General features: G+C 51.8%; 11 protein-coding genes across 14 annotated transcripts; 6 read left to right on the top strand and 5 right to left on the bottom strand.

Annotated features, from left to right (window-relative positions):
* Positions 1-1,476: 1,476 nt before the first annotated feature.
* Positions 1,477-3,469, top strand: L3040_005146 (uncharacterized protein; the record flags this gene model as incomplete). Its single annotated transcript, XM_066157245.1, has 3 exons — positions 1,477-1,717; positions 2,060-3,280; positions 3,333-3,469. 3 exons carry the CDS (start codon positions 1,477-1,479, stop codon positions 3,467-3,469), a joined length of 1,599 nt encoding a protein of 532 aa, XP_066011560.1.
* Positions 3,470-4,055: 586 nt separating this feature from the next.
* On the top strand, positions 4,056-5,446 carry L3040_005145 (uncharacterized protein; the record flags this gene model as incomplete). 2 transcript variants are annotated; one of them, XM_007296551.2, is made up of 4 exons in its annotated part: positions 4,056-4,196; positions 4,300-4,855; positions 4,953-5,019; positions 5,203-5,446. In XM_007296551.2, 4 exons carry the CDS (start codon positions 4,056-4,058, stop codon positions 5,444-5,446), a joined length of 1,008 nt encoding a protein of 335 aa, XP_007296613.1. The 2 variants fall into 2 exon arrangements, with proteins under 2 accessions (XP_007296613.1, XP_066011559.1); XM_066157244.1 differs by having other exon boundaries at positions 5,173-5,446.
* A 1,420-nt stretch (positions 5,447-6,866) lies between these two features.
* L3040_005144 (uncharacterized protein) lies at positions 6,867-9,162 on the bottom strand (the record flags this gene model as incomplete). Its single annotated transcript, XM_007296552.2, has 3 exons — positions 6,867-7,357; positions 7,406-8,015; positions 8,077-9,162. 3 exons carry the CDS (start codon positions 9,160-9,162, stop codon positions 6,867-6,869), a joined length of 2,187 nt encoding a protein of 728 aa, XP_007296614.2.
* A 484-nt stretch (positions 9,163-9,646) lies between these two features.
* On the bottom strand, positions 9,647-11,335 carry L3040_005143 (uncharacterized protein; the record flags this gene model as incomplete). Its single annotated transcript, XM_007296553.2, has 1 exon — positions 9,647-11,335. One exon carries the CDS (start codon positions 11,333-11,335, stop codon positions 9,647-9,649), a length of 1,689 nt encoding a protein of 562 aa, XP_007296615.2.
* A 717-nt stretch (positions 11,336-12,052) lies between these two features.
* Positions 12,053-13,223, top strand: L3040_005142 (uncharacterized protein; the record flags this gene model as incomplete). Its single annotated transcript, XM_007296554.2, has 4 exons — positions 12,053-12,246; positions 12,377-13,021; positions 13,075-13,127; positions 13,183-13,223. 4 exons carry the CDS (start codon positions 12,053-12,055, stop codon positions 13,221-13,223), a joined length of 933 nt encoding a protein of 310 aa, XP_007296616.2.
* A 235-nt stretch (positions 13,224-13,458) lies between these two features.
* Positions 13,459-15,481, bottom strand: L3040_005141 (uncharacterized protein; the record flags this gene model as incomplete). The annotated part of the gene is made up of 5 exons (XM_007296555.2): positions 13,459-14,427; positions 14,573-14,961; positions 15,025-15,117; positions 15,176-15,260; positions 15,323-15,481. 5 exons carry the CDS (start codon positions 15,479-15,481, stop codon positions 13,459-13,461), a joined length of 1,695 nt encoding a protein of 564 aa, XP_007296617.2.
* A 1,117-nt stretch (positions 15,482-16,598) lies between these two features.
* L3040_005140 (uncharacterized protein) lies at positions 16,599-18,184 on the bottom strand (the record flags this gene model as incomplete). Its single annotated transcript, XM_007296556.2, has 3 exons — positions 16,599-17,863; positions 17,942-17,949; positions 18,096-18,184. 3 exons carry the CDS (start codon positions 18,182-18,184, stop codon positions 16,599-16,601), a joined length of 1,362 nt encoding a protein of 453 aa, XP_007296618.2.
* Positions 18,185-18,514: 330 nt separating this feature from the next.
* L3040_005139 (uncharacterized protein) lies at positions 18,515-19,044 on the bottom strand (the record flags this gene model as incomplete). Of its 3 annotated transcripts, none has more annotated exons than XM_066157242.1 (4): positions 18,515-18,656; positions 18,810-18,852; positions 18,909-18,984; positions 19,039-19,044. In XM_066157242.1, the coding sequence occupies 4 exons, from the start codon at positions 19,042-19,044 to the stop codon at positions 18,515-18,517; spliced, it is 267 nt and encodes an 88-aa protein (XP_066011558.1). The 3 variants fall into 3 exon arrangements, with proteins under 3 accessions (XP_066011558.1, XP_066011556.1, XP_066011557.1); XM_066157240.1 differs by having other exon boundaries at positions 18,909-18,948; XM_066157241.1 differs by having other exon boundaries at positions 18,515-18,650; positions 18,909-18,948.
* Positions 19,045-19,948: 904 nt separating this feature from the next.
* L3040_005138 (uncharacterized protein) lies at positions 19,949-22,266 on the top strand (the record flags this gene model as incomplete). Its single annotated transcript, XM_007296558.2, has 5 exons — positions 19,949-20,051; positions 20,572-20,680; positions 20,798-20,998; positions 21,054-22,169; positions 22,215-22,266. The coding sequence occupies 5 exons, from the start codon at positions 19,949-19,951 to the stop codon at positions 22,264-22,266; spliced, it is 1,581 nt and encodes a 526-aa protein (XP_007296620.1).
* A 1,245-nt stretch (positions 22,267-23,511) lies between these two features.
* L3040_005137 (uncharacterized protein) lies at positions 23,512-23,875 on the top strand (the record flags this gene model as incomplete). Its single annotated transcript, XM_007296559.2, has 2 exons — positions 23,512-23,601; positions 23,681-23,875. The coding sequence occupies 2 exons, from the start codon at positions 23,512-23,514 to the stop codon at positions 23,873-23,875; spliced, it is 285 nt and encodes a 94-aa protein (XP_007296621.1).
* Positions 23,876-24,630: 755 nt separating this feature from the next.
* L3040_005136 (uncharacterized protein) lies at positions 24,631-25,150 on the top strand (the record flags this gene model as incomplete). The annotated part of the gene is made up of 2 exons (XM_066157239.1): positions 24,631-24,687; positions 24,800-25,150. 2 exons carry the CDS (start codon positions 24,631-24,633, stop codon positions 25,148-25,150), a joined length of 408 nt encoding a protein of 135 aa, XP_066011555.1.
* Positions 25,151-25,968: the final 818 nt, after the last annotated feature.

Here is a 25,968-nt window from a genome sequence, read left to right as displayed (position 1 = left end):
GATGGGATTGGGAGCCATGTCCGCCGGCTTGTGCGGTTGGTTGTTGATTGTTGGTTGTTGTTTATTGGTATTGGAGAGTTGGTAATGTAGAATACCATATAATTCATGTTAGCGTCTTATACAATATATATATATATATATATATATATATAGCTTCGGGCGGCTATGATGTAGGTGCTAGCTACCTTACCTGGCTAACTCTGAGCGGTGGAACCACTCGGTACCGGTAGCTATCCAGTCGTGTCTAGATACCGTATCTAGTGATTGGCGGTGGCACCGCTTGTTCGATGCAGACATATGGTAACACAAGTCCAAAAGCCTACCGAGGTCGTTTTAGCTAGAGCCAAGAGGAACGCAAGTAGGTAGGTACGTGTTTACGAGTCGAAAAGTTGTCAAATGAGCAAGAGTACCGGTCAGGTGTATTTGTATTGTATATGGATACGCATCAAGTTATCCCGAGCCTGGACTGACTGCTTCTCGATACTTTTATACAGGAGAGGACGAAGATCCCTTCGGATCTGATGTGCCACGCATATGCAATGATCGTGGGACTGGTGGTAAAGCTGAAGTAGTTGTCGCTACGAAGAATGTTGCCTTGGGATCGATCACTTGGGATCGTCACCTTTGGATGATGATGATTATTATCATTGTTGTTATTGGTATCATGATGGTCATGATGCCCTGCATAACTACCGAAGTACCTACTGACCTACCTACTGACCTACCTATCTACCTACCTACCTATATACCTTCCACCTGCCTTTCTGGACGAGCATTCTATGTCAGCCCAGCCCAGCTCAGCTCCAGTTCAGCTCGGCTCCAGCTCAGCTCGGCTCTGGGCTGGGCTCGGCTCGGCTGGGCTGGCCTGACCTGACCATGAATACGATCACTGCTGCATTCGATAGATATACTTCCTTAACATCATCAGCAAACCCTGACTGCGGGCGATCCCTTCGCCGAACCCAAGCCAACTGCCGGGTCACGACGGCGACCGCAAAGGGAAGCTCGAGCAGAAGGTCATCGTCGGCCAAGTTTCAGCCCGCCGGGCGAATCTGATGCCATCCGGCCGCCACCGCGGAGAACCCACGCTTTTACATTGGAGCCCTTGGGTGGCGCATCTGCAGGAGACCGGTTGGCTCGAACGAACATACAAGAAGAGAGAGCCAGTCCTCGCCTTCTCCCATCCCTCCTCGCTCGCATCCTCGTTTCTCATTTCTCATCCCTCATATCTCATCCCCTATTCCCCATCCCCCATCCCCCATCCCCCATCTGTATCATCCTCACCTACCGGTATATCATCTTCACCTGACCGGAACCTCGTGATCCAGTTACCCAACCGTCCGTCAGACCGTCGCAGCCGAGACATCCTTAAAGCATAAACCGACGACCACTCAACTGCACTACTTACGTCCATTTGTAACGCATTACGCGAACCCGCCAAAGCTGATGTTGTTGCAGCGGGAACGTCGCGCAAGCATGGCCACCTCACCTTCGGCCGGAGGGGACGGCTGGCTCCTGGACAACGACTTCGAATATCTGCACGGGGGCGTCGATCCAGGAGTCGAGCAGGACTATGACCGCGTCATCGACTCCATAGCGGTCGAGGCCCCTGAGATGGAGCATCGGCAATGGCACGCGCTGGTGCCTCTCGGCGACGACAATAGCAGCGGGTCTGACAACCCTTTGCCGACGCCTTGTGGCACTCAAGGTCGAGAATGTACGTTGACATGACTTCTTGCCGTCGATGAGAATGAAATTGTGCGCATCTATACCAACATCTACATCTACATCTACATCTACATCTACATCTACATCTACATCTACATCTACATCTATACCAACATCTATACCAACATCTATACCAACATCCACCTCCACCTCCACCTCCACCTCCACCTCCACATCCACATCCGCTTCCGCGTCCGCTTCCGCCCCCGCCCCCGCCCCGCCCCCGCTTCCGCTTCCGGCCTCGCTTCTCTCCACGATCTCCATCTTCCTCAACCACCCTCTGCAGATTTTCAACAAACACATGCTGACTCGCCTCGATTCATTTCTCTAGCTTCGCCCAACAGAGCCATGTCTACCCAGTGTCATATACTGGACCTCCCCTCCGAGTTGATCGACCACGTCGTCTCGTTTCTCGCTCCCATCGACTTGGTGGCCGTCTCCTCGACGTGCCGACTCCTTGCCGAGCATGCCAAATCCGATCTCTCGTGGCTGCGCCATGTCCAGGACAACATACCAGGCGTTCGCTTGACCTCCCCCTACCCTTGCGAGACCTACCAACAGCTGTATATTGCCCACGATCCGCACTGGTTCCTCCCTAAATACAAGATTTGGTTCTGCGATTACCTCCTGACGGGCAAGCTGATTATTGCCCGATATGATCCGCGACGGGGCTCGATCGAGGGATACCCACTCGCTGCGGTGCGGCCCCCGCCGACCTTTGTTTCCTGGGAGTACGACGACGAGGTTTTGATCCATGAGTTCAACCCGCACGTCCGTCTGCACCTGGATCAGCCGGTTCTTCGGCTCGACGCCCTCTCCTCCGAGTCGTCGATGGCATCGTCCGCTCGAACTGGACCAGCCCATCGATATAACGCCGAGAAGCCCATGAAGATCCTCGAGGGGAACCAACGGGGCGTCTTCTCCAACTTCATCCTCACTCGTCCGGTCCAGGAGCGCAACAGCATGCAGCTCTGGCCACCGCCCAACATCCCAGCGAGACATCGCGTCCGTAATACAAGTCGGGAGGCCTTTGTAGGATCAGGACACAAGCCACAGAAGCGCGCGGAGATGAGCAACCAGGCTTTCCGCATCAGGAGATGGATGGAGATGGTGGCCGGCTCCAGCACCCCTGGCATGCATCTCGGAGAAGAGATTTATACCTACGCTACCCTCGATCCCAAGCTGTACACACCTACGGAGGAGAAACCATATCGAGGTATCTGGGTGGGCGATTACAGCGGCCACGGATGCGAGTTCTTGCTGATGCACCAGCCTGATGATCCGGAGCCGTTCGACGAAGCCAGTCTGGTGCAACGAGAAGACGAGACGCCGGAGGAGTTCAAGACGAGGAAATTTGAGGAGAAGGTGTTCCGAGGGAGCATTGAGGCCATCAAACTGACTGGGGATCCGAACGTGCCGCGAGGAGAGTACACGTTCATCTCGGATGATATATCCCAGGCTGGTTTTATCCGGAACGCAACGGAGCCGAGATTCAAAGGTGCGAGGATCGTGAAGAGTCGCGGTCACATTGCGGCTAGGATGTTTAGGAATGGTGAGTCCGGCGCTCCTCGATTGATGTGGGAAGAGATCTAACGAGTCCCCAGACAAATACATCGAGAGCCAGCTGATCCTGGTCTCGCCCGATCTGCTGGCTCAATACTGGGTTGGCTTCGGACACATCAGCTTTTTCCAACGGGTCGACCTTGATAGGTTCCTGTCTCCGTTGAATGATGTCGAATGAGTCACGAAAGCTCGAGAGCGGAATGCAACCGGAGGATACTATGCTCAGTGTTACACGCCATACTGGGCAGGGATGAGAATCGCGTTCGTTATACCTATCTAATCGATTAATGGAATGGCCTTTTGAGTTTCCAAAGATGGAAATGCCGAAGCAACGAATAATAAAGCCATGGATGCAAATCAATCCCATTCAACCCCTTTTACATACTGTCCTCAATCTTGGGAGGTGTAGCCCTGGAGCTCTCTCCATCTCCGTACCTCATGATAGTCAGTGCGCTGACAGTGAACCTGCGGGCTCGGGGCTCGGGGCTCGGGGCTCGGGGCTCGCGGCTGTCGTACAGGATTAGTTCCGGTAAAGATCTGGCTGCACAAGCTTTTCCTGCTCGACAGGGGCAGAAAGTCCAGTCAGTGACGTACCGTGCCACACCGCCTTCCAAGCCGGCAAAATCGTAATTCCTTGCTTGTTCTTCATCCAGAACTGAAAACATCTGCTCAACTTTGGAGTCTTCAACACAACAACAATCACAACCACAACCCCAACCCCAACCACAACAGCAGCAGCAGCAGCAGCAGCATCTGGACCAGATATGGCGCATAATTACGTCTTGCGGGTAACAGCAGGCCCAGCATACGATACAAAGACGCATCAGATAGTCCCTGTCAACGATGCCAGCCCTATTACAATCGACACCGAGCATATCACCGTCGACCTCAACGTCCGAATCCAGGTACGTACTTCTCTCTTCCCATCCCTTCCGAGCTTTTCATAGATCCCTCATCCGCGTGCCCACATACGCGCTTCCCACAAGCTTCGTGACTAACAGACACAAGTCCTATCGCGGCCTCCCTCCCTCCTCGCCCACAACATCCCCCTACTTCTCCCTCCCCCCGCACGACAAGAACAACGACCAGTACAGCATCGCGTTCCGGTTCCGGCCCAAGCGCTCCATTGGCGGTGACGCCCTGGTCTTCGGCAACGACTTCGACCATCCTATTCGCGATCGCCTGCCGCCGGGCTTTAACACAGCCTTCCGCATTGTGAAATGGGTGATCGACCCAGGTCTGGACGGCGACGTGTATGCCGATCGTCCGTACCTCTATGGGCCGGCCGCGAGCTCGGTGAACAGGCTGCATGTTGGGGAGAAGGTGGAGGTCAAGGGGAAGGAGGATGGGATGGGCAACGGGGTGGGTGATCACGAGGTAGGACTGGTGTTTGAAGAAGGGGGGCATGGTGAGGGACTGGAGGTGAGGAAGGAGAAGGGCGTGCCAGATGGGGAGGCGGCGAGGAAGAAGCACTTTTTGGATGAGGCCAAGAGGAAGGAGTGGGAGTGGGAGGAGGGTAGAGTGTATGGGTGTGATTTCTACAACCCGTATCTGGATTTCAATGGTTTGTCTTCTCTCTCGCTATGCCCCCTTTCGCTCACCCAGAGTCAAAACCAGGGGGGGACTCGGAGAGAGAGAGAGCCGCGCTAATGACCGCCCAGACTTCGCACTCAGACTCCCAGGCTTCTCGCTCCCCGTCATGAACTACTGGGACGGCCAAGGTCTCCGGTAAGCCCTTGCCCCTTTTCCCCTTTCCTCCTGTCTCATCTTCTCTCTCCTCTTACCATATCTACCCTCCTACCCTATCCCACTCTATTCTATCTCATCAAACATCTTTCTGTTACGCATCGTACCAACCAAGCATCTTTTTCAACCCTACAGGAAAGTGCAGAAGCGCTCACACTCCCTAAGATACACGCTTAAGGACCGGGCGACGGACACGGTGCTCTTCGTCGTGCTGTTCACGCTGTACCTGAAGGAGGACGTCGACGAGCACGGCAATGTGAGGGAAGGAGTCGAGGGTGGGAAGCCGTTTGAGGGGTTGCCGAAGGGAGTGGATGGTGGTGATGGTGGTGGTGTTGATGGGGGAGGGGCGGCGGAGAATGAGAAGTCGGTCACTCCGCAAGTGGAGACGAATGCTGATGATGTTGATTGAGGAAATCAAGTAGGATTGGTGATGGGGCATGGGGAGTTGGTATGGATTTTATGACGGATGATAGGGAACGGGGGTATAAGGGTACAGGCGTCCTGCCTCATTGGATCACGAATACGAAGTATAATAGGGACAGAATATTCAGGGCGAAGCGAGAAAACGAACCGCAACGCCACAGATAGGTAGCAAAGCAAGATCTTGCCGGGCACAGGGGCGGATCACGGTATCAAGAAAAGCGTGGAAATCAAATGAAATGCCACCTTGTATAAATTAAATGATTGAATAAGCCACCCATCCACCCTCCCTCTCGAAACCTCGTAATTCTAAACATTCGTCGATACGAATTTACAACTTGCTTAAATAAATAAATAAATCAATAAATCAATAAATCAATAAATCAATAAATCAATAAATCAATAAATCAATAAATCAATAAATCAATAAATCAATAAATCAATAAATACATAAATACATAAATACATAAATACATAAATACATAAATACATAAATACATAAATACATAAAAACATAAATACATAAATACATAAATACATAAATACATAAATACATAAATACATAAATACATAAATACATAAATACATAAATACATAAATACATAAATACATAAATACATAAATACATAAATAAATAAATAAATAAATAAATAAATGAATACATGAATAAATGAATAAATGAATAAATAAATAAATAAATAAATAAATAAATCAATAAATCAATAAATCAATAAATCAATAAATCAATAAATAACATGAAGCGGAAACGGGAATGGAAACGGAAACGGGGTTACATCTTCTCCTGTCAGCTCCTCTTCTCTTTTCAAATTGGTTTTCCAAAAAAAAAAAAAAAAGGAAGAAAAAAAAGGGAGAAAAAAAAGGAGAAAGAGAGCTTGTTTTTATTTGAGCCATGCCTTTTTTCATTTCGAGCAATTCCAAGCGCCGATGTAGTTTAGTGAGTTAGTTAGGTTTAGCTAGCTTAGTTAGGTGGTAGGTAGGTAGGTAGGTAGGTAGGTAGGTACCGGTACCTGGTGTACCGGTGCAAAAAGTACAAAATGGCTAACTCCAGTCCCAGTCCCAGTCCTCGTCCCCGTTCCCGTCCCGTTCAATGGCTCCTCAAGGTCCTTTTCCTTTTGCTCCCGCTCCCGCCAAGCTCGTAAAGCCTACTGCTCGTCTCTTCATTGCTCTCTCTTTCGTGAACAAGACCATTTGTTTTTTGGGCCTAGTGGTATACGCGCACACACACACACACACACACACCGCACAGAGATAGAGCTGTAGGAGGAAAAAACCCCGAAAACCCCCCAATGCCTGGATATTATCAACATCCGTACCCGAAACGCCTGGCTCAAACATGCGAACATAAGCTCGCTTATTTCCATAACCGAGTCCGACCTGTCTCTCGTCCCTTATAGCTTCACCCCCCAGATCCCACGACCGCCGCTTACACCAAGCCAGTCCCCACCATCGTTACTCAGGGCACTGTGGGGTGCCCAGCTGATGTTGCCGACTTCGTAGTCGCATTGCCAGCTGGCTGTCGGTCCGCGGGCGTTGTCTGAGGCGGGAGCACCGGTGATGGCTGGGCCGGGTGGGGCCAGCGCAGTGCTTTGGCTGAGGAGATCCCAGATCAGAACCAGAGAGTCGTCGGCTCCCGAAGCGAGGGTTCCTCTTCGAGAGGGAGACCACTCTATACAGTTGATCGGGGCGCCGTGGCCTCGGAGCTCGAGTAATGCTTGCCCTGGCTGGCGGACATCGAGGATACGGATGAGACTCGAGTCCTGAGAAAATGTCGCGAGAAGATGGGTATCATGTGGCGAAGCAGCAAGACGGAGTAGAGGTGGTGCGTAGGACATCGTCTGCTGAGCTAGGGTAGGACTTATCCTGCCTCCTGGGCTGCCGTCTATACCAACGTTAGTATCCTCTAGGCCAGAAGCTTGATCTGACATACCTTTGTCATCCTTGTTAGTAGGTTCGTAGATGATAGTGCTGTGTTCCAGGCTCCGAAGATCAAACATCCGCACGCTGCCATCGGCACCACAACTGACGAATACATCGACACTGTTTGCGCAGAACCTGACATCGAATACCTCCTTGTCATGTGCAATCAGTTGTGTCTTGGCAGTCAAGGTTGGAATGTCCCAAATCGTACATGTCGTGTCAATACTCGAAGTAATTATTAAACTTGGCGAGAGAGTGTTCCAATCGAGGGAAGTAAGAGGAGCGGTATGCTCAGGTGTCTTCGAGTTGGACAGAAGTGCCAATGGCGTAAGCTTGCTGGCGGGCATGTCCCGGCCATGATTAGTCGGTCGCGAGATGGAGTTGCCCGGAGCTGCCGCTGGGGTCTCTGAAGGCAATGACCACAATCTCAGATGATCTCCAGATGTAGCAAGAAGATCAGTAGACTGTTTCTGAGCAGAGGGAGGCTCCCACAACAGGCGCGTGACTGGATATGAATGTGTTGCCTCCGCTATCTTCACAAAGTCAAGCCCGTATTTCGGTGCCCCTGGAACGTAAGATTCGGACGGAGTCGGGGTGATCTGCGAATCGAGGATTTGGATCTGGCACTGAGGTCAGCAATGGTCAAGTCGAGACACAGAAACAGGAGTAGATAGCACCCACGAAATTATGCCCATCCTCGAGGTAGCTTCCTACAGCCACCTTGCCCGCGTCATGGTTCTGCGCAGGCCACTTACACCAGTCGAAAGCGTATATTGCCCACGGAGCGAGGTAGTTGCTGTTAGTCGGGACAGCATTTGCGCCGTCGTAGGAGTACGGGTTGGCGCCAGGAATACCCTCTGAGAGCCCCGAATCTGCGCGAGGCCGGATATCTGCAAGACCGAGGGGAGTGTTCGAGACCGTCCTTGGGTTGTTCTGGGGCGTGTATTTCTGGTTCGTGGGAGAGCTGAAGTGGTCTCCACTGCTGGGAGTATTCGGGGCGAAGGGCGCGTAGCCCTGGCCGTCGAAGCCACCCGCGGGACTTGACCGGGTGTAGTTGTGCGAGAGGCCGAGGCCAGACGCGCGTGTAGGAGTCGTGTACTGCTCTTGAGACATGGTAGAGGGTACTGCATTCGAGTTGTTCGCAGACATCGAGCCCGGCCTGCCAGGTTGAAGAGAGCCTGGAAGCTGCCCCGCGCTCGGATTCTGCTGATATTGCGGGCCGTCGGGGGTAGCGTGCTCGAGGCTGATGCGAGGGCCTGCGGGCGTGAAGTCCCTCGGGGATCGTTGTGAAGCCATGTTATTCGCACTCGGGCTCAGGTGCAGCTCGTCTGCGTGTTGCGAACGCCTGGGATTCTCGTAGCGCTGGCCGTGACTCTGGCTCAGACCAGCAGCCCCGCCGGCAGAGGGCGTCGAAGTCGTTGCGAAGCTGGCTTGTTGCAGAGAATATGCAGAAGACGAGGTCGGGCGAGACTGAGACTGAGACTGAGACTGAGACTGAGACTGAGATTGAGATTGAGATTGAGATTGAGGTTGATATTGGGTCTGAGAGAGATTTGAGCTCGAAGGAGGGCCGCTCGAGGGAAGTAATCGGTCGGTACCCGCGTTCGCCGTGCCTGATGCTGCTGCGTTCAGATTCCCCGAGGGCGCCCCGAATGACCCTAGACTCTGCGCTGCGTGCAGAATGCCCGAGATGGCGCCTGGAGCGAAGGCATCGCTGGTGTTGTTCTGTTGCGAATTGCTCCGGGAGTGAGAGAAGTTGAAGTGCATCGTCGGGTAGTTGAGGTACAGAAGTACCTGGTTCTATGCTGTGTCTGAACAGAATGCGGCTCGTGGCTGGGGGGCAACAGGTGGAGTTAGTTGGTGGTGATGGTGGCTTGTCTACCGGTACACTACGGTGGCCAGCAAGACAGTAAACATAAGAAACGAAACGAAACGAATTGAATTGAATTGAATTGAATTGAATTGAATTGAATTGAATTATGCTTTCATAAATCAGTGGATTCCGCAGGTTCCTCATCTTACAGCTATGACTATACAGGAGTAATGCATCCAGACGCTAATGATTCAGTCACAGCTCCGTACAAACTCCCATGTCGACATCCAGCAAACGACAACCTGCACGATAGCTTTTCAGATGTAGAAAAAGCCTTTCTTTTCCTGATTACAAGACGTTGTGGGTAGAACTATTTCACATCACAAACTAACTAACGGCATTGAGTCTCATGCTCTGGTATCATTGAACGCTCGCTTGTCAAACAACATCGTCTCCTCGATCGACCAACAATTCGGCCAGGTTCGGACCATCCTCCTCACTAGACAGACTCTCTCTCCTTGCCAACGGCTTCTGCAACTCCGCAAATCCACGGCGAAAGTTGCCATCCGTACTCTCTTCATCAACATCAACCTGCCTCTGACCATTTCCCACTACCAATCCCAACGCCCTCCTTAGAATCTGCTCCCCTTCCTTAAAAGCTTCCAGCTCAGCCCCGACCGCACATATCAACAAGTTCCAACCTTTCTCCTCGGCCGTTCGGACCGTACCCGAGAGTTTCTCTATGACTTCTCCCATCGTGCCTGTCTGCTTCCGCAGCATCTCGAGGTTTTGCGCATCGGTACTGGCCATCTGTTTCCGCAGGTCATCCTCAAAGGTCATAACAACCTTGAAACTTTCCTCCCACATCCGAGCACCTTCTTCCAGCGCAGACTTCTCGTTCTCGACCTCCTCCTGACGTAGCTTCAGCTTGGACACTTCTTTCGTCCACCACTCTTTAGCCATCCCCAATGTCCTCCTGCTCGTCGGTAAGCTCGTAAAGCCTTCTTCGTCGCCCATGACCATAGAGACCGGTATAGGAGGCCTTCTTAAGAACTCGCTGACTTCCGACTCGACCTCCCGTAGCGCTCCTCTGTAGCTACTCAACCGTGCTTCTCGCCGATTAACTCTCTCCTTAATCCGCTCTCCCAGCCAGCGCCTCCTAGCTTTCATCTGCGCAAGCCTATCTTCCATCTCCCTAATCTCATTCTCCACCGCCGCCTCCTCGATCTTCAGCTCTTCAATTTCCTGTACTTCCTCTCCTCCAGCCGCAACCGCATCCTCACCATCACCACTACTTAACTCACTCAACCGCCCCTTAACCCCCTCAATCTTCCTCTCCCAAGCATCCAGCGTCCCCAAAATCTCTCCCCTCCTCTCAATCTCCCACATCAAAACACCGCTCTGCTCCTCCTTCACCCTGACCAACTCTGCCATATCCCTCAACAACCACCTCCTCGCAGCTCTCAACCCAAGCACCCTACCCTTAGGCTGCCTCACAGGCACAACCCCCCTACTCTGCTCGCGACTAGACCTCCTCTGCAAGCTCCGCGCCGTGGGCGTACTACTCCTACTCCCTGCATCCGAGCTACCCTCCCCTCCGTAAACCTCCCCAGCACCAGCACCGCCAAACCCCTGAACCAAGCCCGCAGACTGCGCATCGAGCAACAGCTGTAGATCCTCCTGGATAGCCCTCTCTCTACGCTCCAAACCTAGCAGGGGGTCGATTCCTCCTCCTCCTGCTTCACCACCACAACCACCACCACCTCCCCTATTGAGCCGCGAACGCGGGCTCGAACTCCTGCTTCCGACGGCCGCACCATCCAAGCTCGCGCGCAAGCTCGTGTTCTGGGCGGAGAGGAGCGCACTCGTCGCGATCGGCGGCGGCGGACCCGCGAACTGGATTCGACGCCCTGGGGTGCGCGAGGGGGTCGGCGAGGGGCTGCGGTTTTCGCTCTGGCTGCTGCGGCTGTCGTCGCGGTAGAAGGACGGTGGAGGAGAGGGGGAGGCGTGGCGGGAGTGGGAGCTGGGGCGCGGAGAGAGGTTTTGGAGGGACACGGCGTCGGTGTGCTGTCGAAGGAGGGGACTGCTGTCTCGCGAGGAGCGGGAGAAGAGGGAGGGGCGCGACATCTTGCGTGATTTGCTGGTCGCTGGTCGCTGGTCGCTGGTCGCTAGAGCATGGTGGTACTCGAAGAGAATCTTTCGTTACTGTTAGAGGTAGTGTTAGATGAGTGAGTGAGGTTTGGAAAGTTGTGAGAAAGAATTGGGATGTTGTGGTTATAGCACGCGGTAGGTAGCCGGTGTTCACATCTAGACCTGCACATGTCTCAAGTCCCTCCTACCTAGCTATAGCTGGCCATTCAGACTTTCCAAGCAGAAAGAGCCCTCGTGCGCTATAAAACGTGTAGAGAAAGTACTTTTGAATATATATAACACGCAAGGCTTCCAACGTTGTGACTTTCTTATATATATATATATATATATTATTATGCTTATTTTCCTCGGAAAACCTACCTATGTATCGGGATTGCACTGGCCCCGCCCCATTTCGGCTCGGCTTTCAGATGAGATAGTTATCGTAGGGGATCGATGGATCGTATGGATAAATGATAATATCTTTAGAGATGATGGATAGTAGTGGAGGGAAAGACAGTGAGTGAGTGAGTGGATAGATACCGGTAAATACATCATGCTCAATTCTCGCCTCCCACTTCCCGCTTTCCAGGCGACCTTGACATATCTAAGCCCCCCACCCCCTGGTCAAAAAGAGCTTCGAGCTCTCCACGTCAAAAGTCTCCAGAAACGCATCAGACGTCATTTGATTTTTCCAAGATCTATTTTGTAAAAATGGCACATCCACCCCCATCAGCAGCAGCAGTAGCAGAAACAGAAACACCCCGAGACGCTCTAACCTCCCGTATCCTCCCGCAAATGACCTTTGGCAAAGGCTCGGGCGTAACAGGTCCCCCGTTGTCCCCATCTCAAGGGATAACCAGCAGGGAGAGAGCCCAGTCCCGCTTCTCGGTAAAGGGAAACGCTATGTAAACAGACCAAGCCAACCCAAACCCAAATCCAAATCAAGCCAGCCTACCACCCCTCAATCCCCTAATCCAAGTGACAGAGAGAGAAATAACGAAAGAAAGAAAGCTAACGCGAAGAAAAAACTGGCAGAATAACAGGCGGAGCAGGAACGCTCGGATTCGAAGCCGGGCAAGCCCTCCTCGAACACGGCCTAGCCGGCCTTATGATCTTCGACGTAAACCCTGCCCAAGCCCAAGCAAAGGCCGATCTCTTGCAAGCCGAATTCCCAGCCACCAAGATCAAGGCGTTGGAGGTAGATATCACCGACGGCGAGGCAGTCGCCAGGGCCGTCCAGCAGACCGCCGAAATCCTCGGGTCCGTCGACATCCTGCTCTGCTTCGCCGGCGTCGTAGGCTGCACCCCGGCCCTCGACATGACAGCCGCCCAGTGGCGACGCACCCTAGACATAAACACCACGGGGGGCTTCCTGTGCGCGCAAGCGGCCGCGAAGCAGATGATTCCGCAAGAGACGGGCGGCAGCATTGTGTTCGTCGCCTCGATCTCCGGACATCGGGTTAACTTCCCACAGCCGCAGGTCGCCTATAACGTGAGTAAGGCGGCTCTGATCTCGCTGAAGAACTGTCTGGCGGCGGAGTGGGCGCGGTACGGCATTAGGGTGAACTCGATCTCGCCGGGTTATATGGATACGATTCTGAATGAGGGGGATGGTATTGCGGAGGGGAGGGCGATTTGGGCGGAGAGGAACCCTATGGGGAGGATGGGAGTGCCGAGCGAGTAGGTGTTGTCCATTCATCTTGCTTGGACGAGCTAATGGGCCACTTCTGCAGGCTCACAGGGGCAGTTGTACTTCTTTCCAGTAGTGCGGGAACGTATATGAATGGTAAGTAGCCATTTGGCTCGCTCTTAGCTTCGTACTGACGCGAGAAAAATCCAAGGTACCGATGTAGTGGTTGATGGCGGGCAGATCCTCCTGTAGAATAGTGGAGGTAGCAGGAAGAAAAGGAGTTTGTGCGAGTGGAAGGGAGTGGGCCATATCGATGGCTATTTTCAAACTTTAAGCTTCCATGGTACTCGAAGTGGTGAGAATTGGGTTCTTGCGATCCCTCACAGTCGAGCTCCAACCTCTCTATCGTCCATATCGCATGTCGGGCAATAGGACCGGCCACACGCCCGAGATATCTATCAATCTCGGGTGGCATATTTCCAGCTTCTCACTGCGGTGGATCGTGAAGACGACATCTGTAAATGCTCCACTTCTCCCACTTTTTCCACTTTTTCGGAGATATGGAAACTCCATTGTCGTCCAGGTCGCCCCAGGAATACGATTCCGGCCAATCATTGCAATGGCATGGTAAGATCGCATTGCCCGCCTGAAAGTCCCCATGGTGTTCATCGTCGAGATCGCTGTGGTGGCCCTCGTCGTCCTCGACTTCATCCTCTGAAGCTTCGGAGCTTTCGTGAGCTTCAGTGGAAGCCTCGTCATCGGCAGAGTCGTGTATCGAGTCGGGGCTTGGTGCCATATCGGAGTCCGCGTGATCATCTTCGTGATCATCGTCCTCCTTCTCAAGACCAGAATTAGAATCGCTCCAGTCGTTAGGATCCTCGAGGTCGCTGTCAGAGTCGAAGTTACGGAGTCCCTGAAGAGGAGCCAGCGGGAGCATACCACCAATCTGATCCTCGCCTTCGTAGCGAATCATTCTTAAGCTGATCCAATTCAATGTGAGATGCGATCGTACGTAGTGCAAGACTTTCTTCCAGTTCAAATCTCCAGGCGATGCTTGTCGGAGATTGATCCTTCTAAGACGTAACGAGCGAAGGGTTCCTTGATGCTGGGCCAGCATTTCTAACAACTCCTCGTGATCCAGTTGCCATAAATGCAGTCCGATATGCTTCAGGTTTTTGAAATGGATCCCGTGGAACACTAATGAGAGAGGAACCGAGATTTGATAATTGGACCCGATGTGGAAGCTGTCTAGACCAATAGCTGCGCGAAAAGCCACCTCGAAAATTGGAGAAAGTGCCGTGATCTTTTCGTCTGGGTCTGCATGCTCGATGAGCTGTAGCTCGATCGAGATCAACTTCCGAGCGACTGAAGTGATTTGGGAGTTCAATGTGGATGTAAGGACCAGTGGCATGGAAGGGTCTATGAAACGACTCGAAAGGCGATTAAAAGGAGATCCCTGCGTGCAGACATCGGGTTTAGCATTGCCCTGTAAGTATAGACGAAGGAGTATTCAAGATTCCTCAACTATGAGATCCCTGGCAATTACGAACGTCCTTCTAGTTAGGAGAATATCTACCAATATCACTTTGGAACTTGCTTACCGTCTGTTTCGCGGCTGCGAATATAGTTGATATAGCATGCTCAGATGCCGAGCTCCACTCTGATGCGGTGCCTTCATCAGCGTAAGTTGGATTATTCCTTAGAAAAATGGCCCAGCCACGGTCATCTTCATCCGTAACCCTCATTAATCGAATCTGCCTCAAGCTGGTGAACGCCGTGAATGCGGAGAGCAGCGCAGTTTTATCAGATCCCTCTCTGATCATGTGTCTTTGCGCGTCGGCTTTAGCCATGGCCTTTGCAACTTGCCCTCGATAGTGAGCGGCGATTCGCTGCTGATGCAGGGTAAGCGGTGCTTGTCCCTCGTTGCTATCCATGGTAGCGTTCAATTGTGAATCAAAATCGCGAAGGATAGCCTCAAATTGGGCTCTTTCTGCGTGAGCGCAGGAGTCAGCTAGCTGGTGATATGCTTGGGAAGGGAGCAGATGATTCTTACCTTTGCTGTAGAGGGGAGGTATCATGTATGAGAACTGCTTAACTGCTTTATAGTAGGTTATGTCGCCAAAAGCCATGAACTGTTCGAGCTTTCCTGCCGGAGGTTCTCGTTAACATCAAATTTGAGAGGATGCGGTGTCTAGCAGACGTACGAAATCCCTCGGGGGAGAATCGAATTTGAATACGCATGAATTGGTGGCTCACACCAGCCTTGGAAAAGCTCCTACACACAAGTCTCTGTAAATATAAATCAGCTCCATCCACATACATGGTTTGAGTTGTAGGTTTAAACTACTCACGAATTGGCCTATGTGGGAGTAGTCTTGCACTGGAGGAGCAGAGGCAAAACTCTCAACGCTCAAACTCATTCTCTCCTTCCACAAATCCAGCAATTCTATCTTGTTTTGGCTGGATATTGCCGCGATCATGGTAAGAATTTCGGTTGGCAGTTTGTCCATGGTGAGACGCGGCAGCGATCTGGAGATGCTCTGTGACATTGTAAAGGATACAATCAACGCAAAAGACACCGTGAGGTATTCGTTCGGGCTGTAAATTAAAGCAGGTGGAGACGCAAACCGATTGTCGCGAGGATAAAACAAGATCCATATAACGAATATAAATAACTTTCGCTAGTGAAGACTCCAGCAGAGGACGGTGCATCATTTGAAACTCTTGAACAGCGACAACACACATCAATAGGCAGTTCTGACGTGTTTCTGCATGGGGGGCATTCGCAGAGGATATGCAACGAGAGAGAAGGAGCAGTCGATATTTCCCGGGCATGCACGGAGACGAGACAAGGGATTTCCACCATCAACTCGACCTATCAAGCTCTACCGGATGAGGCCTCTTGCAGATACCCCAGCTGTCACTCGCATCGAGTTAAGGTCATGTGAGATGGAGCGTTTTGATTCGATGCAGTGAGAGTGCTTGCAAGGATGAGCATTGCAATAGCTGCAGTGACAAGAATAGACGGTTACAGACCTCTTCCGCCCGCGACGACGAATCGCATCTGCTCGTCGGGAGGCGAGGCTTGCTGGATCTGGGGGCGTTGACGATGGCAGCGTGTCTGGAAATTTCGGACGTGGCAACATCGGCGCCTACAAGTATATTACTTGTAGGCTCGGGAACTTCGGTAGTTTCCCGACCGGTCAGTCGGGAGCGGGCCACAACTTGAAATGCGATGATGTGCATTTAAGATTCTTTAAAACTCGTCTCAATTGTTTTTCACCCCGGACGATATTACATGGATTGGCCACTGCCTAGGCCTGCAACATAAGTCTGCTGATCTTCCGCGGAATGCTGCATACCCAAGAGGCCCGAGTTGTGGCCTTCCACACCATACGTCTCGGGTTGATTGTGTCATCGAATTTAGACTTGGCTTGATTGTTGAGATTGCGATGACTGGCGCAACATTCAAGATACCAAAAGTATTAAGGTGCAAGACACTGCAGATCGCTCTTCGGCACGGCTTGGTTCGGGACAGAATGCTGGGCTTCCGGCTGGAGATGGACTCCAGCCTTGCAAGAGAGAACTGTTCCTGACATAGAAACTTGGGAGCCCAGAAGGACAATTCTAAAGCGATGAAGTGCGCGCAATCTCAGCCCTGCGTTTTCGTATCGCTGTGCTGCTAATCTTCGAAGCAAAGTCTTCGGTCTTGCCTGAAGCTCCCTCAGTACCCTCTGCATCCAGAACATCAACCTCGAAGACCTCCAGGGCTTTCCAACCTTTCTCCAACCTCTTCTCGTTAACTGCTTGCCCCCCCGACCGTGTCTCTCCAGAAACAACGAGGGCCGTCACACTCTCATCTGTAATGGTTGGGCCGAACGGATCTTGTATTTCAACACACTCGATGGTTGTGGAGCATGCCCTGATGTGCGTATGAATTGCACGGCCGTTCGGACATGGATCGTTGAACGTCGTCACCTGGGTCGCCTCTTCTCGGCTAGAGCGAGTGAAAGAGAGGACCGAGAGCAGAAAGTCGACGACCTCCTCCTGGCGTGTGTGCCAGCTTCCCAGATACTCTGCATATTTCTTGTTCTTCAGCAGTTGGTCTCCCGTGATTCCAACAATCAACCGTTTGTTGACTGGGGTCGCAGTGACGTCTGGCTGAAGGAGCAGGGCCGTAGCTGTGAGGAGCAACTTGTGACCTGCGTGGAGGTGATCAAATGTGCCGCCGACAGCAACAACCTTGTGAGATGCAGAAGACTCGGCTTCAACTTGCGCATACGTCTCGTGCTTCTGAATCATGCTGATACCGCCGCTGATGAGCTCCACGTGGCCGAGAAAAGGGGGATTGATTCTCTTTGCAAAGTTCAAGTAGTTTGCCAGAACCTCTTGGCCTTCTTCGCCCTCGACTGAGAACACTCTGTTCCATTGACGTCGTGTAGTAGCGAGTGTTGGAAGGTCGGTGATGGGTCCGGCCATCAAGGCAGTCGAAGGTGTAACATGCTCTCTGGATGGCGTTGAGGAACTGCTGTAGTCTAACAAGACGATGCGGGCGTCTATAGAGCCAGGGGTTCCTGCCTCTACATCGATACCTAGTTTGGCACAGACGATACAGATCAGGCTGTAGACGCCGCCGAGAAGTTTCTGGACTTCTTCATAGATCTGGCATCTGGGACGATTCAGTTGGCCATGAAGACTCGGGCACGGCAAGACGACGAGAAGCTGGCTGGCTGTCGGTAGCTCTCTCAAGGAAGAAACTGTTGCGGAGATAGACGGTCGATATGCCGCAGAGAGTAAGGCGGCAGTGGCTGGTGATGGAGGAGGAGGAAGCAGGAGGAGCGAGGGTAAGGAGAGCGGGCCGTTGAGCACTGGCGGCATCTTGATCCGTGGTTCTGGACAAGCAACGGGCAGGAGTGTGAGGTTCTGCCGAACTGTTTGTTGCTGGGAGATGTAGAAGTAGAATCACCTACCCACCTTACTGTAATGTGTACGATGTCGAATCCGTGCTGAGGCGAATCAAGACTGCCCGGTTAGTCACCCATAAAGTCGTTACAATTAATGCCTAATTAGGGAATAGTTTTCACCAATGATTTGGGACCTCCGCTGCACGCTTGATCAAGGTACTGGCTAGGTATTTTGTACTCGGAGAATTCAATTTTCCATGTTCCACGGGTGATGCCGGTTCGCATCTCCGGATCGGCATCTCGGTCCATAGGAGCGAGGGGCAGGAGTTGGTTGGATTGGGCAAACGCACATTTTGCACTCCATAAACCCGCACAATTTTCTGGTTGTATCCTCTTGCTCTTTATTGCAGTGGAAACTTTCCCAGATGAAGAAGAGGACCGCAGTCTCACCCGATAGACCTAGTATAGGTGTCTAGACTACCCAACCAGTACACCTTCAAGACTACCACCAAACTCCACTACTCCAGCTACGATGTGTGCCACTTTCGATACCAAGTTTGGTTCAGATATTGCTAACCCAACTTCGTCATAATCGTATTATCGTTCCTTCATCTCGGCCAGGCCCTTTCGAAGGACCATCTACCGCTTTCTCTCAAACCAGCCACTGGATCCAGCAAAGGCCACCGAGGTATCCATTACCCACTCGCCAACCCCCAGGTACTTCTCAATCCAGCCATTAATATCTTTGTTTTCGGTTATCGAGTCCTTCTTGAAACTGGGCCTAAGGTCCCCGGCATGGGTCTAGTTAGCAATGCTGGCCCCTTGGGGAGGGCATACAGGTAGGCCGGTACGTTTTTTCCCTACTCGGCCATCCAACCCGTCTGAGAAGCACCACCGGAAAGACATGGATTGAGGAAGTCGCAGGTTAACATACGTTAGGCCTGTGGATCTTTTCATGCCAGCGAGGATTGTAGAGACTGCAATACTTTTAGCAGATGACGCTTGTAGCCTGGAAGGCAGGCACACAACATACTGAGAACCGCATCAAATGCATAGTGAGTTAATCTTCCGAGCTTTCCCCATAAACCAAATGTTAGCAGGTTGAGGAACTGATTCGATTAGGTTCTAGTCCTGCAGACTCGCAACACGAAGGGGAGACTGACAACCATGCTTGCAATTTTTGGTTGTGTAACTTGAAGGGGCCTCTTAGTGAGTGCACACACAGCTGTTTATTCTGGGCGTCGAGAGTCAGCCCTTTTCTCTCTGTTCTGGCCTGGTCTGGTCGGTGATCTGGTCGGTGATCTGGTCGGTGATCTGGTCGGTGATCTGGGTCGTTGCAGTCGTCCTCCGATTGATGTCGCAGGGGGGGGTCTTTGGGCAATACAGCCAAGCTGAGGGAGCGTATGCTTTGGGATCGGGAATGGGATTGCGGCTGAGTGAGGATTCACAGATGGACGTGCAGAGCGGTGCACAGGGCACGTGAGCCCCGCGGCGTTCCTAGCATCCCGCCGATCGCCTATCAAACAGCCCTGATGGAGTGGCCGTGCCCCACTCGGGGTGAGGGGGCTTGGCGAAAAAGCGTCTAGGGAAATGCTCTAGTGCTGGTGGGATAGGTAGATAGCTTCTATCGGAGGGATTCGACTTCCTACTAATACAACACCAACCTCATCTGCTTCTCTTTTCTCTCTGCCCCGGGAACACCTCGACAACCACAGAGAAACAATTCTCCTCTTTGTAAGTCGCAGATTCTTCATCCTACCCCGTTCCTCTTCCGCGTCTGCCTATCCAGCTCCCGTCTGCAAATTCTCCCCCAAGACGGTACATTTCGTGCCAGTCGTTGTTGAATTGTTAGTGGGATTCCTCACTATCTAAAGCGCTCCATCACCCCACCAAGATAAGAAAAGGTTGAGGACGCCGACTGACCAGGTGCCTATGAATATACAGAACAGAAACATCCCCGACGCTCACCTTGAAAGCGAAAAGGAATAAAGATTCATTCCTACTACATCACTGCCGCCCTCGCTTCGCTTTCGCCGACAAACCCATATCATCTTTCGAAATACATAATACATCATGGCTACTGCAATGCAGCACCTTTCCGCTGGATCACGCGTCCAATGGCTTTCCGATCTGGACACTGAATTCAAGCCAACCAAGAACTACCGCCGTACAAGCAGTAGGTTATTTCATTCATTTTTTGGAGCGCTTCCATCCGCTCCTGGCCAAAACGCTTGGGACATGGGCCTTTTGACTATATCTTGCGATACGACTGGTACAGCTGATGCCACTGTTGTACCTGTTTACTTTGCATCTGGTTGCCTTGGAGCTCTGTGCTCCGATCTTGAGGCGTTCAAGCTGGGCTGGGACAGATCATGCTCCACCAAGGCAACAACTTTTTGGAGCTCCTGCCTCGGAGTCTACATCGGCGCAGCTATCTCCTTCGAAAATTGTGCCGTGACTACATTGGAGCTTCCTGCCTGACTGAAGTTGCCATTGGTGTCAAGTCGAATCAGGCCTATAAAAGTCCATCTCAGCCAGAGCAACCACCAGTGTTCTGAACAGTCAGAATTGTTTCTTTGAATATGAGTCTCTTTACGTCTAGTCTATAGTTTCTCTTGGAACCTGGGCTTTGTGCCCACTTTCAGCCCGACCACAAACATTTCAAGCCATAAAATACTGACATATCTTCTGCCCAGTCATTTGCACTATCGGCCCCAAGACAAACAATGTTGCAGCACTCAACAAGCTTCGAACAGCCGGTCTCAATGTCGCGAGAATGAATTTCTCTCACGGCTCTTATGAATAGTGAGTCTTCTCTTTCCATTTTCGTGGTTTTGGTGGAGTTGGACCTTCGGAACCTCCCCGCTCTGTTTTGATCCGCACTCCGATGAGCTTCAACTCCGATCCACTGACCCTCTACAGCCATCAATCCGTCATTGACAACGTGCGCGAGGCCCAGAAGGTGCAGGCCGGTCGTCAGGTTGCTATTGCTCTCGATACCAAGGGCCCGGAGATCCGAACTGGTAACACCGTCGGTGATGCCGATATCCCCATCGCAGCTGGAACGGAGATCAACATCACAACCGATGAGAAATACGCTACCGCTTGCGACGACAAGAACATGTTAGTCAATCCCTCATATAATACCAGGGTGCCCAGGCCTAAACTGCGATTCTAGGTACGTCGACTACAAGAACATCACCAAGGTCATTGAGCCAGGACGTATCATCTACGTTGATGACGGTGTTCTTGCGTTTGATGTCGTCGAGATTGTTGACGAGAAGACCATCCGTGCTCGCGCCCGTAACAACGGCAAGATCTCCTCCAAGAAGGGTGTCAACCTCCCCAACACAGATGTCGATCTCCCAGCCTTGTCTGAGAAGGACCAAGCCGATCTCAGATTCGGAGTCAAGAACAACGTCGACATGGTCTTCGCCTCTTTCATCCGTCGTGGTGATGATATCAAGTCCATTCGCAAGGTCCTAGGTGAAGAGGGAAAGCACATCCAGATCATTGCCAAGATCGAGAACAGACAAGGTCTCAACAACTTCCCTGAGATTCTCAAGGAGACTGATGGTGTCATGGTTGCCCGTGGTGATCTGGGTATTGAGATTCCGGCTGCTGAAGTGTTTGCGGCTCAGAAGAAAATGATTGCTATGTGCAACATGGCTGGCAAGCCAGTCATCTGCGCCACCCAGATGCTCGAGTCCATGATCTACAATCCCCGCCCAACCCGTGCCGAGATCAGCGATGTTGGTAACGCCGTTACTGATGGAGCCGACTGTGTCATGTTGTCGGGTGAGACTGCCAAGGGTAGCTACCCCAACGAGTCTGTTACCGAGATGCACGAGACTTGCCTGAAAGCCGAGAACACCATTGCCTACGTTTCTCACTTTGAGGAGCTCTGTAACCTCGTCCAACGCCCAGTCAGCATCGTCGAGTCTTGCGCCATGGCTGCCGTCCGTGCCAGTTTGGATATGAACGCTGGAGCTATCATTGTTCTCTCTACCAGTGGAGACAGTGCTCGCCTCCTTTCCAAGTATCGCCCAGTCTGCCCGATCTTTATGGTCACCCGGAACGCCAGCGCTTCTCGATATGGTCACTTGTACCGTGGAGTCTATCCTTTCTACTTCCCCGAGGAGAAGCCAGATTTCACGAAGGTCAACTGGCAAGAGGATGTCGACCGCAGAATCAAGTGGGGTATCGCTGAGGCTATGAAGCTCAACGTTCTTACCCAAGGTGAAACTGTTGTCGTTGTTCAAGGCTGGAAGGGTGGCATGGGAAACACAAACACGTGAGTTTTCATGATATTTTATAGCACTCTGCTAACATGTTTCAGTCTCCGTGTGATCAAGGCCGAGCCGGAGGACCTCGGATTGGCCAAGTCGTAAAAAGCTGTTTCATCCGTTGATAGAATGTTCTGGCTTGCATATCTTGCGAGCGCCCAGTGCCCATGCCTCTCGTCGGCTTTCGTCGAAGAAACCTAGTCCATGCAATGATGGCGAGCATGTCGGACATCAGGTGGAAGTGTAAAAAATCCGTACAAAATGCTCAGACGGCTGCCCTATAGCAAAAATGCCAAATCGCTGCGGTGAATCCACCTAATGTTTATTTGCTGATGCTGGCTGAATGAAGTGGTACGGATTCGGCGGCTGAGATATTCAATCACGTGAGCTTTTTCATTCTCCTTGGACGCAAGTGCTCAGTTGGCTACCATTAACCCCGTTCAAATTTCTATTGTTCATGGTTAGTGTTCCACACAACTCTCATTGGTGGTGCAGTCCACTTCCGTGCTCAAATACCGGAATCAGGGGCTCGCTGAACACATCAAGATGCTGTGCTTTCCCCGGCCCAGTCCATAACCACACCATCATCGCCCATCACAAAAATTCAATTGGATTTTGGTTCTTCCTTTTCACTTCCTGTATTCTTTCTTGCTCTAAGTGTTCCTCATTACCCTTATGAGGGTCCAAAAGGCCCACTCAACCCCATCGTTCCCCTTTCGACCCAGCCTCATGGACTTCGAACAGAACTACCTCCTAGCGCGGCTACCTACCTCACCGTACGAACGCACGCATCCATAACCCATAACCCATAATCCACTCTCCGCACAAAGGCAAATTTCACCCCTGCTGTGCTGACAAATATCACACCACGCAGATGCTCTTTCCTAATCATCGCCGTCTCCTGCATCCATCCTGGCTCCAAGCTCCAAATAGTCCTCCAAGCATAACACACCTTCCCTAACCACACCTGGCTACGCCGCCTTTGCGCTCTTGAGGAAGGAGGCGCTGGGCGAGAGTCGGGGAGGGAATTCATTCTTATGTAAATGACGACGTCAGTTGTAAAAGTTGGTGTGAAAATCGCTCTTTCCCGCTGGATGAGGTCGGGCGGGGGGAAGGGGGGGGAAGGGGTTTAAAAGGGCGATGGAGGATCTTCTTTTCTTCTTTTTCTTTTCTTCTTCTTTGTACACAACAACAAAACATCATCATAATCACCACCATCATCATCAGAGAGCATCGTCAGAGAACATTCATTCTTCTATCCATCAAAGAGATTCAGCAAACATCCATCCTTCTCCTCCCGTCTCTTAATCCATACACTCTTCCGTACGTACAACACCCGGTACCACGAACATGTCATCATCAACCACCAGCATTTTCGATGAAGCTCTAGCCCCAACGGCTACAGCTACAACTCCCGCAGTGGTGTTATACGACGAAACCGTAAGTGACACCCCCAGCAATTCCTATCCGCCTTCATGCCGGAAAGTGCTTTCAGAATCTAACATCACCCCGGACGTAGTCTGGACGCAATTGGCACGCCGCCCAAAAATTGCTCACCATTCTCACTGCCATCACGCTTGCTCTCACCTCTTGTATCCTTCTCTCGCTCTTGGCCAAGTTCCTTCGGGACCGGAAGCGAAAGGAGAGGTACGGACAGGCTTACAAGAAGGGGGCTCATGGGAATGATGTGCCCGTTATGGCAGTCCGGGAGTGAGTGATGGCACTTTGCGGGTGGTTGTGGGCGTCTTGGAGGATTCAATGGTGGTACGGGCTATTGGAATGGGGTTTGGTTTAAGATGACTGTTCAGAGTGGGCAGGAACTTGAGAGGGAAGGGACGGATTGCTATGGGACTACTGGATGCTTCTGCAAATAGTGGTGGCATGGGCTAGGCTGGTGGCAGTCCGGATTACAATGAGATACACGGAACACCCAACTCTCTCTCTCTCTCTCTCTCTCTCTCTCTCTCTCTCTCTCTCTCTTTTTTCCTTTCCCTTTCAAAGTAAGGTGATGGAATAAACTTCTCGGAGTCATCAGGAATAGGTAGTGATGCCGACCTCGACGATGGATAATGCAACCCCCCAGCGAGGCCCATGCCATTTAGAAGAGAGGGGCTGGATCCGACTGAAGCTGATGTTGAACATGGCAGGAGAGAGGACGGAGAATAAAGGGTAGAGGATGCGGGTAGGGCTTGCTTCCCGTGGACAGAACGTGACGTAGAAGGCATGATGAAGGGCTAATTCCATAAGTAGGTCTCGGGGACTTGGGCTTTAGGGTACTCGGTAACTAGGGAGTCGAGCCTGAGGTCCGGCAAGAATTCAATCGATCAATTCGTCACCCAAACAACCAATTCATTCATTCATTCATATTCTCCATCCCAGTTCTTCTTCTCTTGCAGGCATCATCCGCAAACCTCTCAAGAACTCCCTCCCTCCCAGCCGAAGCAGGCAGGCAGGACGCCGCAGCTCGATATGTACATCATCAAGAGCAGCACGGATAGCTCTCCTTCTACCTCTTTGCCAACAGAAGTTCCTAGCTTCAACGACCCCACAGAAACGGAGGGGCGCTCCCCAATCCTATGCATGGCATTGCCCGAAACGTGCGCGGGGGTGAGACCGTTGTACTAACCAACCCCGACAGATCTTTGCCTACCTCTACGTCCCGCTCATCTTCATCCTCGCCATCGTCGGCGGGCTGGTCATGTACTGCCGGTACCCTATCAAGGAGGGGAGACGACGCACCTACGTCGTGATTTCAGCAGATGCGGGTGCACCAGCAGGTGATCTAGGTGTGACGACGGGTGGTGGTGGCGGGCTGGAGCCGTTTGGGTATGGGACTGTTGCTGCCACGGGTACGGCGAAGAAGACTGGGGCAGAGGTTGTCGGATCGAGGGTGGTGGCTTCAGGAGAGGTGGTTGATGGGGTGTATGTGCATGCTGCGAGCCCGTCGTCGGGAAGTAACTCGAGTCGGTCTGAGGAGAAGTTGGTGTAGGCGTACCGGAGTTAATGGTCGGATTTGGAGGTGAGGTGGCCATGAGGGTGGATGGGCGAGGGTTTGATAGGGAAGCTGTAAGCGGGTGTATATTTCAGTCGCAGCAGCGCGGAGTCGGGCCGAGGGAATGACATGCTGGCTGATATGCCATTTTTCAGAGTCGTGCGGGTATATGTGCTTTTGGTTCAGGAAGCTGTCCTCGCTTTACTGATGGCCCTTACTTTGGAACTGGTGCAAGCCGGCATCGTCTAGGAGCCCCTTCAGAGCTTTCTGTTGACTAAAGGATATTACCAAGTGCGGAAAAGCTTATGAAATAATGGACTGGCAAAGTCTAGAATAACGAGCAATTGAGAAATCTGAATAGTCAAAGAGCCTTGAAGCGTGACGGAGGCTTCCCTTTCCGTCATATGAAAGAAGGACTACTAGGAGGATCGCTATATTAAGGCTTTCATAGTTAAGAAATATAGCAATCACAGCGTCTAACAATAGTTGCTCACTAGAGTTCATACTTTCTATATGCTGGTCACTCATAATGCCTGCCTGCCTGCCTGCTCTTTCAAACTCGAGGAGAATTGCAGCAATGCTGCCTCTTGCGGATAGATATACCTGGCGAATAGATCTCACCTAAATGAATACCAGAATCGACTTTGAGCGAGACACCAAAGCATGGTGGTCTCGGTCTTAGAGTTACTTAAATTGACCGAATATGATGTACGGCCTTCGAAATACAGAACAGTCTCTGGAGGCTTGAGATCACCAGGCTTGAGCGGAGCAGCAGCGGTAGGTAGCGTTGGAAAACAGCCACGGGGCCATGATGA

Source organism: Drepanopeziza brunnea (assembly GCF_022702325.1).
Source record: "Drepanopeziza brunnea f. sp. 'multigermtubi' strain 214-2 chromosome Unknown ctg8, whole genome shotgun sequence".
In the NCBI taxonomy this organism is placed as follows: domain Eukaryota; kingdom Fungi; phylum Ascomycota; class Leotiomycetes; order Helotiales; family Drepanopezizaceae; genus Drepanopeziza; species Drepanopeziza brunnea.
This window is presented reverse-complemented; position numbering and strand designations above follow the sequence as displayed.